Source organism: Ranitomeya imitator, chromosome 7 (genome assembly GCF_032444005.1).
Source record: "Ranitomeya imitator isolate aRanImi1 chromosome 7, aRanImi1.pri, whole genome shotgun sequence".
NCBI classification, from domain to species: domain Eukaryota; kingdom Metazoa; phylum Chordata; class Amphibia; order Anura; family Dendrobatidae; genus Ranitomeya; species Ranitomeya imitator.
This window is the reverse complement of record NC_091288.1, coordinates 116,514,267-116,532,830: the sequence shown is the minus strand read 5'-3', so window position 1 is coordinate 116,532,830 and position 18,564 is coordinate 116,514,267. Positions and strand designations below refer to the sequence as shown.

The 18,564-nt window shown below is 44.8% G+C and overlaps 1 protein-coding gene across 1 annotated transcript in view; it reads left to right on the top strand.

Moving 5' to 3' along the window:
• TRPM2 (transient receptor potential cation channel subfamily M member 2) overlaps positions 1–13,079 on the top strand; it is a 1,329,765-nt gene extending 1,316,686 nt beyond the window's left edge. Inside the window, exon 34 of the mRNA XM_069733764.1 lies at positions 12,740–13,079. Within this exon, the coding sequence (XP_069589865.1) occupies positions 12,740–12,865 (126 nt within the window). The 3' untranslated portion in view covers positions 12,866–13,079. The remainder of the gene's footprint in view (positions 1–12,739) is intronic.
• The last annotated feature ends 5,485 nt before the right edge of the window (positions 13,080–18,564 follow it).

Below are 18,564 nucleotides of genomic sequence, written 5' to 3'. Positions count from 1 at the left end.
CAGTCGGATGGTATAACTTCCCACAGGTGAAGTAAATCCCCAGGGCTTCCCAGTAGTGTGGATGGAGATGGTGTGAGGTGCAGGCAATAACGAGGACACAGGGTTGCAGTCTCTTTACCTTTTACTGAAGGCTTCAGTACACTCAGTCCAGAGCACGTTCAACCGGGCTATCAGAGACCGGCCGGTCCGATGGGCACATCCAGAGTTTCCTTCGCAGATGGAAATCGTTGCCTACCAATAGCGCCTGTGTGTTGTAGTCCTACCCTGCTGAGCATTCGGAATAGTCCTCACAACTGCTGTTCTCCTTCGTTCGTTCTCTACAGCTTTCTCTCTCTTTCTTTCGTTCTTTGGTTCCAGATGTTGCTAGTTTCTAACGTCCCCCAGATATGTTATGGCTAGGACGCCACCCGTTTGACGGGAAGGCTTGGAGGTCTTCCAGGACCTTAGAGACGCCCCTCTCCCAATGTTGCCCCCTATGTCTTCGTAGGTGTAAAAGGTAGACAGCCAACCTATAATCAACTGTCCAGCGGAATTTGAAGTAAGGCCTAAAGTCAGTTACTCCTACGGTGATCCGGCCACCGACTACGCGCCTCAGTAAGATGTTGCCTTCCTCTCTCGGCACGACTCTTACTGGCTCTCCTTTGTGCTGATCTAGTTTACACTGTTCCACAATATTCTTCCCCTCTTGTCTCTTTCTTAGGATACCGCCGCAAGGTGTGCAGGCGCGGTTCCGTTACGTTCTGTTCTGTTCGCTAGGCGCCTGCCAGGTTCCCACGCCTGACAGGGACCCCCCTGTGCCTTCTCCCTGCAACACCCCCTGCCACGGGATGTTGCCTGGTTTCAACCCAGTCAGCTTCTGACTAACTTCCTCCCCAGCCCCTAGTTTGACCAGTGTGAGGAGTGGCCCAATAAATAAAGCCTTTTTCTCCCCCTAGTGGCCGGAGTGTGAAGTGTAATGTGTTCTGGTGATACCTGGTCAGGATAACTCTTTAGTGCCATCGGACGTACCGCTACTCGTCTTGGGGCAATACTGCAACGACCAGGTCTCTGGGGCGCTGCATACATATGTCTGCCATCCATGTCCACTCCTGAGATCTTATGTGTGGGGTCTGAACTGAATAACGATGGCCTGTTTGATGCTGTTACTCAACAATTGCCCTCTGCTCACAAATCCTTGACAACATATGCAGTGTAGAGTTCCGACATGTGGGGAAGTTACACACCAGTTGGTGAGCCTGAAGCTGCAAACGCTGCTGAAGCAGGGCAAGGGTGGCTGAAGTAGCTGACTTTCTAAAATGGGCAGACAGATGGCGTACTATAACTAGCAGATCCAGCAGCTCCGGGTAGCTTTTTGAGAAAACGTTGAATGATGAGGTTAAGCAAATGGGCCAGACAAGGTAGGTGTGTGAGCTCTCCGTGCCTCAGTGCCGCCACCAGGTTCCAGCTATTATCACACACGACCATGCCTGGCTGTGTAGGTTCTGTTGTGTCATCCAAAAATCTGACTGCTCTTTCAGCTCTCTCCACAACTCTTCAGCTTTGTGCGGTTTGTCACCTAAGCAGATAGCTTCAGCACAGCCTGTTGCCGCTTGGCTGAGGCAGTGCTGCAGTGCTTCCAGCTTCTGACTGATGTGCTCATTTCAGAGATGGAGGCTGAAGAGGAGAAGGAGGAAGAGGAGGAGGTGCAGGAGCTGTAGACTGTGGGGGCAATCCTGATTGATATAGGGCCTGCAATCCTTGGCATGGGGATGATTTGTTCCATCCCAAGGTCCGACTGGGTCCCGGCATCCACTATGTTAACCCAGTGTGCCATCAGTGAGAAGTTCCATCCCTGCCCACAAGCACTTGTCCATGTGTCCGTGGTTAGGTGGACTTTCCCAGTAACAGCATTGTTGAGGGCACGGGTAATGCTGTGGGACACGTTCTGATGTAATGCTGGTACAGCACACCAGGAGAAATAGTGGCAACTGGGGACCACTTACCTTGGGATGGCCGCCGCCATCAGGTTGCAGAAAGCTTCCATCTCAATGAGCATAAAAGGCAACATTTCAAGCGCAAGCAAGTGAGAAATGTTCAAATTTAGTACTGTGACTTGTGGGGTGTTGGATGGGTATTTCCACATGTGTTCCAATGACTGGGGTATAGACAACTGAAGGCTGTGCTGGGACAAAGACGTGATAATGGTGCTGGTTGACTGTGGGCAACAACAGGTGGAGGGCACAAGGAATCTTTACCTGCACGGTGAACTGGGGATTGGCTTCTATGCAAAACAGTGGAAGAAGCAGTGGTGTTACATGCAGATGGATCGCCCCCAGACGCAGGGCTGCGGGTTACTCGGTACGGGTCCTCTGCTGGCTCAGTTCTGGGGATGTCACGGTGGCTGGGCCCGGTCCGTGACCCTGCTAAGGGGCGTCTGTTGTGAATTCTGTTATCGAACTCCCTCCTGTGGTCATGAATGGTACTTTGGCGAGTTCTGTCCATGGACTCCCTCTGGTGGCTGTGAGTGGTGCTGCTGCTTCTGAGGTTCCTTCCACAGGTGACGGAGTTTATTCGTTGGCTGGCTGCTCTATTTAACTCCACTCAGATCGTTACTCCATGCCAACTGTCAATGTTCTTGTACTGGTTCAGTTCGCTCTTGGATCTTTCTGGTGACCTGTCTACTCCAGCAGAAGCTAAGTCCCTGCTAGTTATTATTTGTTCATTGTTTTCTGGTCCAGCTTGCTATCATGATTTTGTTTTGCTAGCTGGAAGCTCTGGGATGCAGAGTGGCACCTCCGCACAGTGAGTCGGTGCGGAGGTCTTTTTGCACACTCTGCGTGGTCTTTTTGTAGTTTTTGTGCTGACCGCAAAGATACCTTTCCTATCCTCAGTCTGTTTAGTAAGTCGGGCCTCTCTTTGCTCAAACCTGTTTCATTTCTGTGTTTGTGACTTTCATCTTTACTCACAGCCAATATACAGTGGGGCAAAAAAGTATTTAGTCAGTCAGCAATAGTGCAAGTTCCTCCACTTAAAAAGATGAGAGGCGTCTGTAATTTACATCATAGGTAGACCTCAACTATGGGAGACAAACTGAGAAAAAAAAATCCAGAAAATCACATTGTCTGATTTTTTAACATTTTATTTGCATATTATGGTGGAAAATAAGTATTTGGTCAGAAACAAAATTTCATCTCAATACTTTGTAATATATCCTTTGTTGGCAATGACAGAGGTCAAACGTTTTCTGTAAGTCTTCACAAGGTTGCCGCACACTGTTGTTGGTATGTTGGCCCATTCCTCCATGCAGATCTCCTCTAGAGCAGTGATGTTTTTGGCTTTTCGCTTTGCAACACGGACTTTCAACTCCCTCCAAAGGTTTTCTATAGGGTTGAGATCTGGAGACTGGCTAGGCCACTCCGGGACCTTTAAATGCTTCTTACGAAGCCACTCCTTCGTTGCCCTGGCGGTGTGCTTTGGATCATTGTCATGTTGAAAGACCCAGCCACGTTTCATCTTCAATGCCCTTGCTGATGGAAGGAGGTTTGCACTCAAAATCTCACGATACATGGCCCCATTCATTCTTTCATGTACCCGGATCAGTCGTCCTGGCCCCTTTGCAGAGAAACAGCCCCAAAGCATGATGTTTCCACCACCATGCTTTACAGTAGGTATGGTGTTTGATGGATGAAACTCAGTATTCTTTTTCCTCCAAACACGACAAGTTGTGTTTCTACCAAACAGTTCCAGTTTGGTTTCATCAGACCATAGGACATTCTCCCAAAACTCCTCTGGATCATCCAAATGCTCTCTAGCAAACTTCAGACGGGCCCGGACATGTACTGGCTTAAGCAGTGGGACATTTCTGGCACTGCAGGATCTGAGTCCATGGTGGCGTAGTGTGTTACTTATGGTAGGCCTTGTTACATTGGTCCCAGCTCTCTGCAGTTCATTCACTAGGTCCCCCCGCGTGGTTCTGGGATTTTTGCTCACCGTTCTTGTGATCATTCTGACCCCACGGGGTGGGATTTTGCGTGGAGCCCCAGATCGAGGGAGATTATCAGTGGTCTTGTATGTCTTCCATTTTCTAATTATTGCTCCCACTGTTGATTTCTTCACTCCAAGCTGGTTGGCTATTGCAGATTCAGTCTTCCCAGCCTGGTGCAGGGCTACAATTTTGTTTCTGGTGTCCTTTGACAGCTCTTTGGTCTTCACCATAGTGGAGTTTGGAGTCAGACTGTTTGAGGGTGTGCACAGGTGTCTTTTTATACTGATAACAAGTTTAAACAGGTGCCATTACTACAGGTAATGAGTGGAGGAAAGAGGAGACTGTTAAAGAAGAAGTTACAGGTCTGTGAGAGCCAGAAATCTTGATTGTTTGTTTCTGACCAAATACTTATTTTCCACCATAATATGCAAATAAAATTATAAAAAAACAGACAATGTGATTTTCTGGATTTTTTTTTCTCAATTTGTCTCCCATAGTTGAGGTCTACCTATGATGTAAATTTCAGACGCCTCTCATCTTTTTAAGTGGTGGAACTTGCACTATTGCTGACTGACTAAATACTTTTTTGCCCCACTGTATGTGGGGGGCTGCCTTTTCCTTTGGGGAATTTCTCTGAGGCAAGGTAGGCTTTATTTTCTATTTCTAGGGCTACGTTAGCTCTTAGGCTGTGAAGAGGCGTCTAGGCCGTGTTAGGTACGCTCCACGGTTATTTCTAGTTGTGTGATAGGATTAGGGGTTGCGGTCAGCAGAGTTCCCGCTTCCCAGAGCTTGTCTTGTGTGAGTTTAACCATCAGGTCGTTCCTGGTGCTCCTAACCACCAGGTCCATAACAGGTGTCCAATAAGGGGGTGACGGTGCGTAGTGCGAGGAATAACGAGGACACAGGGTTCAGTTTCTTTACCTTTTACTGAAGGTTTCAGGATCCTCAATCCAGGGCACTGTAAATGGGGCTGTATGAGACCGGCTGGTCCGAAGGCACATCCGGAGTTCCCTTTGCAGGTGGAAATCAGTCTCTACCCACTAGCGCCTGTGTGTTGTAGTGCTTCCCTGCTGAGCATTCAGGATAGTCCTCACAACTTCTGTTCTCGTTCTCTCTAGATCTTTCCTTTCTCCGTCCCCCAGGTATGTTATGGCTAGGACGCACCTTTATGACAGGTAGGCCTGGAGTTATTCTGGAACCCTAGTGTCGCCCCTCTCCCACGATTGCCTCCTATGTCCTTCTTAGGTGTTGTATGGTAGACAACCTGTAATTAACCTGTAATTAACTGTCCTGCCGCTATTTGAAGTAATGCGTGGAGACTGTTACTTCCTCGGTGCTCCGGCCACCGCTATGCGCCTCAGTAGAATGTTGCCGTTCTCGGTGCACGACTCCTACTGGATCTCCTGTGTGCTGATCTCGTTTCTCACTGTTCCACAATATCCTTCGCTTCGTGTCTCTTTCTTAGGATACCACCGCAAGGTAGTGCAGGCGCGGTTCCGTAACGTTCTGTTCTGTTCGCTAGGTACCTGCCAGATTTCCCAGTTCTGACAGGTCCTCCCTGGAGCTCTCCCAGGCTTCATTCTGTCTAACTTCCTGTCCAACCCCTAGTTTAACCAATGTGAGGAGTGGCCCAATAAATAAGCCTTTTACTCCCCCTAGTGGCCGGAGTGTGAAGTGTAATGTTTGCTGGTGATACCTGGCCAAAGAACTCCTTTAGTGCATTCAGACGTACCATCACTCCCCTTAGTGGCAGAGCGACGTTACTGCAATGACCAGATCTCTAGGGCGCTGCACTGACAGTGTACCTGGAGCCTGGGCTTCGGCCCACAAAGTCGGGTGCTTTGTTTCTATGTGCCTGATCATGCTGGTGGTGTTCAGGCTGGTAGTTTTGCTACCCCTGCTGATGTGGGCATGGCAGTTACTGCACATTATCCTGTTTGGGGTTATCGGCAGAGTCTTTAAAAAATAGCCAGACTCGGAAAATCTAACAGTTGTAATGGCAACTTCCGTCATGTTGGTGTTACGGTGAACAGATGCACGCCTTTTGTCTGCGGCGGCCACACTGTTTTGTCCTGCCTGTTGGGGTGATATGCCTCCTTCCCCATGTGTGCTACTGTTCTTGCTCTGCATGGCCTCCTACCAGGTTGGGTCAGCTACTATGTCCATCCACCACCTCATCTTCCACATCCGTACCCTGCTACTCCTCCTGACTTTCTGGCAATTGTGTCTCATCATCGTCCACCTCTTTTGACATATTCCCACCATCGCCTTCGTGTGACCTCGGCTGTTCAAATCTTTGGGAATCTCCACATACGATCTCATCTGGCCCCACTTCAAGTTGACTGGCCGAGAGTCCAGAATATTTAAAGGGAAAACTGAACAGCTCTTTGGAGGGTCCAAGTGTGGGATCAGTTGTCCCAAGGCACTTGGCATGGTGTGAGGAAGGAGGATCAGGGTGAGTAATATGCGGTTCACACTCACGGCTACTCAGACTTGACTGTGTGGAAGATGTGATGGTGGTGGTGGCTAAGTGACTGGAAGCATTATCCACTATCCAACAAACAACCGTTTCACACTGCTCTGGCTTCAATAGTGGTGTGCTGCGGTCCCCCAGAAACTGGGACAGGAAGGTAGAGAGAGAAGATGTGGTTCTTTGTTGTGGCCCACTATCAGATCCACTTCCCCATCCATTGCCCATTTTAAATGGACTACTGAAATATTTTAAAAGTTCTATAGAAATGGATTATTTGGAAAAAACTGATATGTGATCAGTATGCCTGAAAAGCAAGTATTTGGAGACTACAGACACACCGGACGTCTGATGGAGATAACAGACAGATATTTTTTCTTAAATATTTTTAACCACTAAATAATGAGCAGACCAAAGCTATCAGAGAAAGTAATGTAACGTATGCCTGCAAAGCGATGATTTTGACACCACATGTACACTAAGCAACTAACAGAGATAACAGACCGTTTAAATATGTGGCCTTGTTTTTTCTCTTTTATTTTAAATTTTAACCACTAAATAATGAGTAGACCAAGGCTACCAGACAAAACAATGCAACGTAAGGCTGCAAAGCGAGGATTTTGACACCACAGATACACGAGGCGTCTGACGGAGATAACAGATCATTTAAATGTGTGGCCTTGTTTTTTTTTTAAAAAGTTTTAACAACTAAATAATGAGTAGACCAAGGCTAGCAGACAAAGCAATGCAACGTATGCCTGCAAAGTGAGGATTTTGACACCACAGATACACCAGGTATATGATGGAGATAACAGCCAATTTAAATGTGTTGCCTTTTTAAAAAAAATTTTAACCTCTAAATAATAAGTAGACCAAGGCTAGCAGACAAAACAATGCAATTTAGGCCTATAAAGCTAGAATTTTGACACCACAAATACACCAGGCGTCAAGCGGAGATAACAGATTGATCAAAATATGGCCTTGATTTTTTTGTGCCCACCAAAACTGTGTCAATATGTAGGTTATGACACAAAAAAAATTTGGACTACTAAAATATTAAGATATTTAGCGCAATGATATGCGATGCATGTGGCATACAAATCACAGTGATAAATATAAGAACGGTAGGTAAATATTTTTGGGCCAGCTACAAATTTTTGGGGCAGCAAAATGCTGTCCTAAAATGTTGTAAGACACTCCAAAAAATAATATAGTACCCCAAGAAAGAGGCCAAATTTTTCTGTGCACTCATATCTCATGCCTGGGACAAAAAAAAAGGTAGATTTTCACGCACTTGTATTGCAATGACCTGGCTGTAGTCTGCAGCATGACCAAGCAAATAAATGTAGAAAAAAGGGGGCTATGGATTGCTTTCTAATAAAATGAGCAGGTATAAGCTGCAAAAATAAAATATAAAAATTGCCCCGGATACCTGCAGCTACGTATATATAAAATCTGCAGCAGCAGACAGGAATGGAGCTTTTTGAGGTATGAGGCCTGCAGGCCTTGCACTGATGTGGATATGTGCACATAGACTCCCCTGCCTACCTATCGCTGCAATCTATTTACCCCCCGATTTAGCCCTAAAAAGAACTGTTAGTTTTTCTGAATTTGTGCATTATGTGATGATAGACCCACACTAACTAATAAATGTAAGAATCTGACCCTATCTCATCAGGAGCTCTCCCTACACTAGCTGAGTCCGGAGCAGAATGTGGCTAGAAGGGCAGCGCCAGGTCTCTTATAGACCTGATGACGCTGTACGGCCAGCCAGTCACTATAATACCACAACAAAGATGGCTGCGGTATTACAGTGCATGGCAGACAATCCCTGCATGCTTATTGGCGCTCTAATTGAGCAAAAATTAAAAGGAGGAATTAATCCCGCCGAATAATCCCAGAAATACTCGGTGCTCGCCGAGTACACTGAGCATAGTGATACTCGGGCGAGTACCGTGTAGTGGCGAGCACCTTCGCTCATCACTAGTCGTAACACCATTATTAAAAAACATATCTTAATTAGTAATTAGCAGTGCTAATTACCATACATACCTGTCTCTAATCTCTCCTTGATCACTAAACTCCTTGAACACTTGCTGCCATCTAATCTGCTGTATGTCAGGCTTTACCATCTCGTATCTGCTCTTCATACTCCCCAGAAACTACCCTTACTAAAGGCTTTGATTTGAATTCTCCTTTATCTCACTGCAACAGTTGACATTGTGGACCACCTGCTCCTTGCAGCTATGCAATCACTATTAGTTGAATGGATTCAGCTTATTCTTTTAGCTCCTTCTATCTTTCTAACGTTATGTTTTCCCTCTGAGACTGAAACTTTTAAAAGATGAACTTTTTTGTTTCCTCCCTCTACTAACCAACATAAAGTTGATATTTTCATTTCTGTGTGTGTGGTTCTATCATAACTTCCAAACAGCACACACACACTATCTTGGGATGGTATTTGACTCCGATCTTTTCTTCATTCCCTACATCCACTCACGTACTTTAAAAACCTTTCTGTTGCTCTTTTTCATTCTTGTCTGGACTACTGCATCTCTGTACTACCGTAATTGGTCTCACTCTTAATAAAAAAATCCTCTCTCTAATCTATCCTGAATGCAGCAGATAAATTAATATTTCTGTCCAGCTGCTACACTTTCTTCCTAAATTGTCCTTAGAATCTGGTCTTTTCTATCTTCTGTTTGCACACACTACTTGCATTCAGTAGTATTTTGGATTTGAACATACTTTATACAGATACTAGCTAGTGACTGGTTTGTGTTGCTCTTTTTAATTACCCTTGTGTATTGTAAGGATGGTTGGATCATACACAAAGTACTATTTAACTTTTGTGTAACCTACAGTATATTTCCTTATACAGGGGCATGTAAAAGTTTGGGGATACCAAGTCAACAGTTAAGCAAGTTGAAGATTAAATTATCTCTAAAGGCGCTAAAGTTAAAGATGACACTTTTCATTTGTATTTTAGGCAACATAAATCAACATAGTCATTTTTTACATTTTAAAAATTGCAAAAAGGAAAATGGGCCAATGCAACAGTTTGCGCACCCTTTGAGATTTGTGTTTTCAGATAATGTTGACCAAAGTTTCAGACCTTAATTAGCCTGTTAGTGTTTTGGCTTGTTCACTGTCATCATTAGGAAAGGCCAAGTGATGCAAATTTTCCAGCTTTATAAAAAGCTTCTGCCCACTCCCTTCCTCACTCCCCCGGCCAACATGCTTTTTTTTACTACAAATAAAGAGTGGAATTTCTACAAAAGACCGGTGAGTGCTACCTGCTTTTCTTTGAAGAATTTATTACATTGTGTTTTCCTGGACTAGCACCCGGGGTCACAAGGCTAAGCCTGATGTATGGTATGACATTGACAGCACAGGAATCAGCAGCACTGGCGGTGCCATCCGTCTTTTTGCCTTATAGCTCAGTCAATATATATAAAGTTTAGTAAAGTATATGGCAGTACTAGGTTAATGCAAAAAGTGATATCTTGCAATAACACGTGATATCTCACTTTTACAGTGCAAGAAAGACCACCTAGTGTTGTAGGATCCCACACTGCATGCAGTTATCCCACAACTTTGAAGTTCATTCCTGACTTTTGTTAGAAAGTCAGTTCATTTATAGATGCATTAGAGACCCTTGGCTGCCCAGGTGTTGCTTAAATAAAAAGGACATCCATTCACACATGATAAGTATTCTAATTTTTAAAACATTTCAATTTATTCAGGATTGAGTATGAACTTCACAAGTAGAAATACACATACTTAAAATCCTTGACATGTTATTAATGAGGTTAGCAATGGTTTTCTGAAGAATGTTCAGCCAAGCTGAATGCACTTCTACACACAAATCATCAAGATCCACTTCTGGCAGATCCCTTAGCAATTGCCTACTAATGACATTCCATATGTCTTCCATGGAGACAGTTCAGGAGACACTGCAGGCCATGGTAGCATGCTTAGGCCATGCAAACTGCTCAAAATATTGCTGAGCAGCTAGAGTACCTGGAATGAAGACTAGAGAGGTCTGGCTACCTTACCTTATGCCATCCCATATCACAGTCCTGTGAGTAGGACTGGTGTTACATTCCCTCATGAAAGTCTTTTTATAGTGTTGCCCATGTTGCTTCCAGAGCAGTCTGAGCTATCATTGGATCAAAGACAAAAGAGAGACTCATCATTGAAGAGCATAAACCTCCATTTCATCCTGCCGTCTTGCTCCACACCATGATAACCTTTAGACTTCTAGCCCAATGCCGTGAAAATGTCTTTTGATAGTTTCTGTAGGCGCTGTTTAAGACCATAAGTTTGGTTATTTCAAGTCTCATTTTGCCTGAGTACAGAATGGATCAATCGTGGAACCAGTGGCACATCTATAGTTTTTGAGCCTAAATGTATTCAGCGTGGCAGAACAATCCTCAGATAACCATTAATAACTTCATTGATAGCAACCAAGGTGTTGTAGGTGTGTGTATTTATGCATGTGGCAGTCTCATTCAATACTGAATAAAGCAAGATGTTTTAAACCCCTTCACGACATACCCCGTACTAGCACGGCGCATGTCGTGTCTCCCCCTTTGATGTGGGCTCCGGCGCTGAGCCCATATCAAAGTCGCGACATGTCAGCTGTTATGTACAGCTGACATGTGCGTGCAATAGCAGCAGGTGGAATCGCGATCCACCTGCTGCTATTAACCATTTACATGCCACCGTCAAACGCTGACAGCGGCATTTAACTACCGCTTCTGACTGGGCGGCCGGAAATGAGCGCATCGCCGACCCCGTCACATGATCGGGGGTCAGCAATGCAACAGGATAGTAACCATAGAGGTCCTTAAGACCTCTATGATTACTGATGCCGGTCTGCTGTGAGCACTACCCTGTGGACGGCGCTCATAGCAAGCCTGCAATTCAGCTACTTAGCAGCGATCTGAAGATCGTTGCTATGTAGCTGACCCGATCCAGTTGTGCCAGCTTCTAGCCTCCCATGGAGGCTATTGAAACAGGGCAAAAGTAAAAAAAAAAATTAACAAAAAATATGAAAAAATATATAAAAGTTTAAATCAGCCCGCTTTCGCCCCAGCCAAAATAAAACAATAAAAAAAAATCAAACATACACATATTTGGTATCACTGAGTTCAGAATCGCCCGATCTGTCAATAAAGAAAGCATTAACCTGATCGCTAAACAGAGTAGCGAGTAAAAAATTTGAAACGCCAGAATGACTTTTTTTGAATTAAAATACAATAAGGGGCGATCAAAAGAACATATCTCCACAAAAGTGGTATCATTACAAACGTCAGCTCGGAACGCAAAAATTAAGCACTCACCCGACCCCAGATCACAAAAAATGGAGACGCTATGGGTTTCAGAAAATGGCGCATTTTTTTTAGCAAAGTTTTGAATTTTTTTTCACCATTTAGATAAACAATAACCTAGACATGTTAGGTGTCTATGAACTCGTACTGACCTAGAAAATCACAATGTCAGGTCAGTTTTAGCATTTAGTGAACCTAGCGAAAAAGCCAAACAAAAAACAAGTTTGGGATTGCACTTTTTTTGCAATTTCACCACACTTGGAATTTTTTTCCAGTTTTCTAGTACAAGACATGGTAAAACCAATGGTGTCGTTCAAAAGTACAACTCGTCCCGCAAACAAAAAGCCCTCACATGATCATATTGATGGAAAAATAAAAAAAGTTATGGCTCTGGGAAGGAGGGGAGTGAAAAACAAAACCGCAAAAATGAAAAAGGGCTGCGGCGTGAAGGGGTTAAAATTTGGTTTCCATTTTATCATTATTTGCATTTCAGTAACATGTCTAATGATTTTGTTATTTCTATAATTTCACTACTTTCCTTCTTAGTGTTGCAATTTTATTATTATTTATTGTTATAGCGCCATTTATTCCATGGCGATTTACATGCGAGGAGGGGTATACATAATAAAAACAAGTACAATAATCTTAAACTATACAAGTCACAACTGGTACAGGAGAAGAGAGGACCCTGCCCACGAAGGCTCACAATCTACAAGGGATGGGTGAGAATACAGTAGGTGAGGATAGAGCTGGTCATGCAGCGGTTTGGTCGATCGGTGGTTACTGCCGGTTGTAGGCTTATCATTTTAATAATGATCTCGATAAAAAAGGCTTTGAAAATTCAGTGAATGTGAATTAATTTATAGCATGAAGAAAAGAGATGAGACTATTACATTCTAAAAAATTGATATTTTGTTTAAATATTTAAAGTTTTTTTATCGTTACATTTTTTCTAATGTTTCTTCTCAGAATCTACAAACTCACGAACAAGAAATTGCAGTACGTTGGCAAGTTGTAGACCAGAAGATACCTCTTTATGCAAATCACAAAGACATACTCCAGAAGGCAGTAGACCTCTACAGCGCTTACTATTAACATAGCATATATCCCAGTATCTGCTGCCTATGCTGTAGCTCAATGTTCATCTTATAAATGTTATATTTCTCACATTTCATTTATTATAAAGCTTTGTAAATGAATTAAACTGCAGATAATATACTGAATAAATCTCTGCAACCGAAAATCATATTTATTCATCTGAATATGGTTGTTTTAGCAGCAAGTCCTATTAAAGACAAGTATGCATCAGAAAAGTGTCTATGGCTTAATTGCTACATTTATTTTAAAAATTAGCATTTTTTCTACATATTACAATCTGTATTAACATTATGGTTGAGCGAAACAGATCGGCCAATTTCATAAGTCGCCGACTTTCCGCAAAGTCGTGTTTCATGAAACCCGACCCGATCCCAGTGTGGGATCGGCCATGCGGTACGCGATCTTCGCGCCAAAGTCACGTTTCATATGACGCGTTCAGCGCCATTTCTCAGCCAATGAGTGTGGGCAGCATGATGACATAGGTCTCAGTCCCCACCATCTTAGACAGTGATTGGCTTGCTTTCTGCGGCGTCACAGGGGCTATAAAGGGGCGTGCACGCCAACCGCCATCTTACTTCTGCCGATCTGAGCATAGGGAGAGGTTGCTGTAGCTTCGTCTGAAGCAGGGATATAGTTAGGGAGGAAAGCTTAACCCCCAAACCGCTTGTGCTGTAGCGATTTCCACTGTCCAACACCACCTTTTCTTTGCAGGGACAGTGGAGGCTATATTTCTGTGCATCAGCTCTGTAGCTTATATGGCTCCCTGATAGCTGCATTGCTGTTTGTATGCCGCTGTGCAAACCAACTGCTTTTTTCAAAGCAAAAATCCTGTTGCTCCTTCTTTACTGCACAGTTCTCTTGTTTCTTTGTCCACACTCTTGTGTGCAGCAGTCCTTTTTTTTGCTGCCATACTTGTCCTTTGATCATTGTAGGGAGATTGAAATTCTACTACAGCCCTTGTATTTTTTGATATATCTGCCAACCACTTTCTGCCACTCAAACTGTGTAGTGTAATACAGTGGGCCTGATTTTTCTGCAGTCTCCCACACATAAAAAAGGGAGATTTATATTGCCACTGAGTGCATCTGCGTCAGTCCTGTTGGTGGCATATCTGTCATCCACTTTCTGCCACTCAAACTGTGTAGTGTAATACAGTGGCCCTGATTTTTTCCTGCATTCTCCCACACATAAAAAAGGGAGATTTATATTGCCACTAAGTGCATCTGCGTGAGTCCTGTTTGTGGCATATCTGTCAGCCACTTTCTGACACAGAAACTGTGTAGTGTAATACAGTGGTCCTGATTTTCCCAGCAGTCTCACACACCTATAAAGGGAGATTTAAACTCACAACAAGTTTACGTACACCTTTAAACTGGTTTTACAGTACCATATAACGTTTGTTTGGTTACATTTTTCCAAGAATGAGGAAGTCTGGTGGAAGAGGTCATGGCCGTGAGCGGTCATTGCCAGCTGGTAATGATGGTAGTGGTGGTGGAGCATCAGGTGGTCGTGGGAAAAGCAATATAGCACCTAAGTCTCGAGTTGTTGAGCCAGCATCATCATCTGGCAACACAACGCCTCAAACGCTACCTTTTCTGGGAGTAGGAAAACCACTTTTAAAGCCGGAGCAGCAGGAACAAGTTTTGGCTTTCCTTGCTGCCTCTGCCTCTAGCTCTTTCGCCTCCTCTTCAGGAAAGAGCAAAATTTAAAAGCAGCGCGTCTTCAGTGGATGCTCCCGGTCAGGAACAAGTCGCTTCATTGTGTCCTTCACCCAGAACAACAGAGAAGGAAGCGTCAGGCGACACAACACAACTGGGTTAGAAAGGGAAATTGTTAACAGGCCATGCCCATTACAAGATGAATCGGACATGGAGTGCACAGATGCACAGCCACAGCTAGATTATTATGATGTTCCATTGACTCAGATCACAACATTGCCCTCACAGTGTACTGAGCCAGAATCTGACCCTGATGAGACTATGGTGCCCCGTCCCGAATGCTATAGCACCGGCTTACATGGTGACACAGAGGAAGGTGCACAGGACATAGAAGAGGAGGTGATAGATGACCCAGTTGTTGACCCCGATTGGCAGCCATTGGGGGAACAGGGTGCCACTGGCAGTAGCGCTGAAGAGGAGGAGGAGGAGCTGCAGCAGGCATTAACATCGCAGCAGCTTTGATCTGGCAGGTCCGTATCTGGCCAAAAACGTGTGTCAAAACCAAAAACAGTTGTAGGACAGCGTGGCCATCCGGTTAAAGTAGCTCAGTGTGCAAAGCCTGAAAAGGTATTCGATAGTAAGAAGAGTGAAGTCTGTCAACTTTTTAAACCAAGATCCGAATGATCGGTGCAAAGTGATCTGTAAGAAATGCTCAAGGACCTTTAGCAGAGGTCAGAATGTCAAAAATTTAAATACAAGTTGCATGCATAGACATTTAACCACCATGCACTTGCAAGCCTGGACTAACTACCAAACGTCTCGTAAAGTTGTTATACCTGCTCACAATAAAGCTAGTCAGCAACGCTACATTTCTTCCCTCACTGTAAGCCCACCGTTTATGACACCACCTGAAGCAAATATGGAGGTATCGTCGCAAGGCCAAAGCAGTCAGGGAATCACCAGGTTCTTGGTAGGAAACACTGTATGTAGGCCAACAGCAAGAATACCATCACCAACCCTCTCTCAGTCTGCCATGTCCACCATCACCCCCGCTAGTTCCACCATATGCAGCTCTTCAGTCCAGCTCACCCTACAAGAGACTCTCCTTAGGAAAACATAGTAACATAGTAACATAGTAAGGCTGAAAAAAGACATTTGTCCATCCAGTTCAGCCTATATTCCATCATAATAAATCCCCAGATCTACGTCCTTCTACAGAACCTAATAATTGTATGATACAATTTTGTTCTGCTCCAGGAAGACATCCAGGCCTCTCTTGAACCCCTCGACTGAGTTCGCCATCACCACCTCCTCAGGCAAGCAATTCCAGATTCTCACTGCCCTAACAGTAAAGAATCCTCTTCTATGTTGGTGGAAAAACCTTCTCTCCTCCAGACGCAAAGAATGCCCCCTTGTGCCCGTCACCTTCCTTGGTATAAACAGATCCTCAGCGAGATATTTGTATTGTCCCCTTATATACTTATACATGGTTACTAGATCGCCCCTCAGTCATCTTTTTTCTAGACTAAATAATCCGAATTTCGCTAATCTATCTGGGTATTGTAGTTCTCCCATCCCCTTTATTAATTTTGTTGCCCTCCTTTGTACTCATCCTCTCATCCGCGTACACAGGGTTTGAACGCCCACATTGCTAGACTAATCTCGTTAGAGATGATGCCCTACCGGTTGGTTGAAAGCGAAGCTTTCAAAGCCCTGATGGCCTATGCAGTGTCACGCTATGACCTACCCAGTCGACACTTCTTTGCGAGAAAAGCCATCCCAGCCATCCACCAGCATGTCAAAGACCGCATTGTCCATGCACTCAGGCAATCAGTCAGTAGAAAGATGCACCTCACAACAGATGCATGGACCAGTAGGCACGGCCAGGGATGTTACGTGTCTATCACGGCGCACTTGGTTAATGTGGTGGATGCAGGGTACACAGGGGACAGCCATAGTGGCACAGTTCTGTCTAGCCCATGATCTAGGAAACAGTTGACTGTAGGCATTTGCCCCTCCTCCTCCTCCAGAAGCGAAAGCTCGTCCACAAAGTGCAGGCACACGACCTCTCCATCCACAGCTGCCAGTGTTGCAACCGTGGTGTCCCATTATGGAACAGCTTGTGGGAAGCGTCAGCAGGCTGTGTTGGAAATGAAGTGTTTGGGCAACAACAGACACACCGCGGAAGTTCTGTCCGACTTCTTGCAGCAAGAAACTAAGTCATGGCTGGGCAGTGTACATCTTGAGGCAGGCAAGGTAGTCAGTGATAACGGAAGGAATTTTATGGCTTCCATAGCCCTTTCACAACTGAAACACATTCCTTGCCTGGCTCACACCTTGAACCTGGTGGTGCAGTGCTTCCTGAAAAGTAATCCGGGGTTACCCGCCCTGCTCCTGAAGGTGCGAAGTCTTTGCTAGCACATCCGCCGTTCGCCTGTACACTCCTGCAGAACCATCAGCGATCTTTGAAGCTTCCCCAGCACCGCCTAATAATCGACATTGCAACAAAGTGGAACTCCACACTGCACAAGCTTCAGAGGCTTTGCGAACAGAGTCGTGCTGTTATGTATTTGTGGGAGGATACAAATACACGTGCAGGCAGTTGGATGGCAGACATGAAGTTGTCAGGTGTGCAGTGGTTGAAGCTACAAGATCTGTGTCAAGTCCTTCAGTGTTTTGAGGAATGCACATGCCTGGTTAGTGCAGACAACGCCATCATAAGCATGAGCATCCCCCTAATGCGTCTGGTGATGCAAAGTTTGACGCACATAAAGGAGCAGGCATCTGCAGCCGAGGACGAGGGTAGCCTTGATGATAGTCAGCCACGGTCTGCTCAGGGAAGCCTCCTAGACGAGGTGGAGGACGAAGAGAAGGAGGACGAGGATGATGATGATGGGGATGAATATTTATGGGAGGAGGAAGATTCTCAGGGGGCAATAGAAACTGGTGGCATTGCAAGGTCAGGTACAGGGTGTCACGATTCACACCGTGACCGTCAAACCTATGTCACGGATCGGGGTGACTTTAGGCCAACAGACGGCTATCACATGTGCAGGGGGGCTTATCTTAGTTATCCCTCCACTCCACAATGTGATGAAAAAACACACACAGGGCTATTGACATCTTAGTTTACAGCAGGGGCTTATTCTAGGTATCCCACTGCTCTTCAATATACCACGAACTGCAGGGATTTATGTATATCCCTTACTCTCAGGTCAGATTAGGTACTGCACCCTGGGTAATTAGTCGCCAGACAGGCTGCCTGCTATGTACTGACTATTGGGCATGCTGCAGCGACGCGATAAACTACTCCCACTCAGGCAGGAACCATAATTATCAACGCCGCAGTCACTACAACATCACCCAAAAGCCTGCACACTATCGCTGCCACCAGCTTCGATTAGACGGGTCCGAAGCTAACCCAACACAGTAGCGTAATTCCCTTCAGGAGACTTAGGGTACGTTTTTAGAGCATGGAGAAAGAACTAGTATTAAATAATATACTCCGTAAAGTTTAGGCAGTGCTTTATCAAAATATTTTACAAAGATGTTACAAATGAGACAATTGCAAATATGTACAAGGTAATTATAACATAAAGGGATTACAGGCGAAAAGATAACACTCACATGTTCTCAGTTCATTGAAGTTCAGGCAACCAGGCTAGTGGGGGGGTTCCATCTGTCCCAGTGCATTGGATACGCTCTTCAGATCAGACTCACATGTTCTTCCAACAGCAGACTGACTGCTGAGATCTGGCCAGACAGTTATAGCTGCAGCCTGTGACATCCCAGAAAGGGGTTGGATCACTTCGTCCCTCCTACCTCTTCAGTTAACTAATTTTACCCTAACTTTTATCTAATGTCCGTAACTCCGCTACAGAACATGTCATAGACATAACAAACCCAGCATTCATCTCGGATTAACGTGGGCATTCTAATGAGATCAAATATGTCCTATCTGTGATACCTATTTACAGAGAAATCCCTACTTCTTTACCAGATGGAGTTAGAAGCCCGTGTTTAGAGTGATGGATAGAT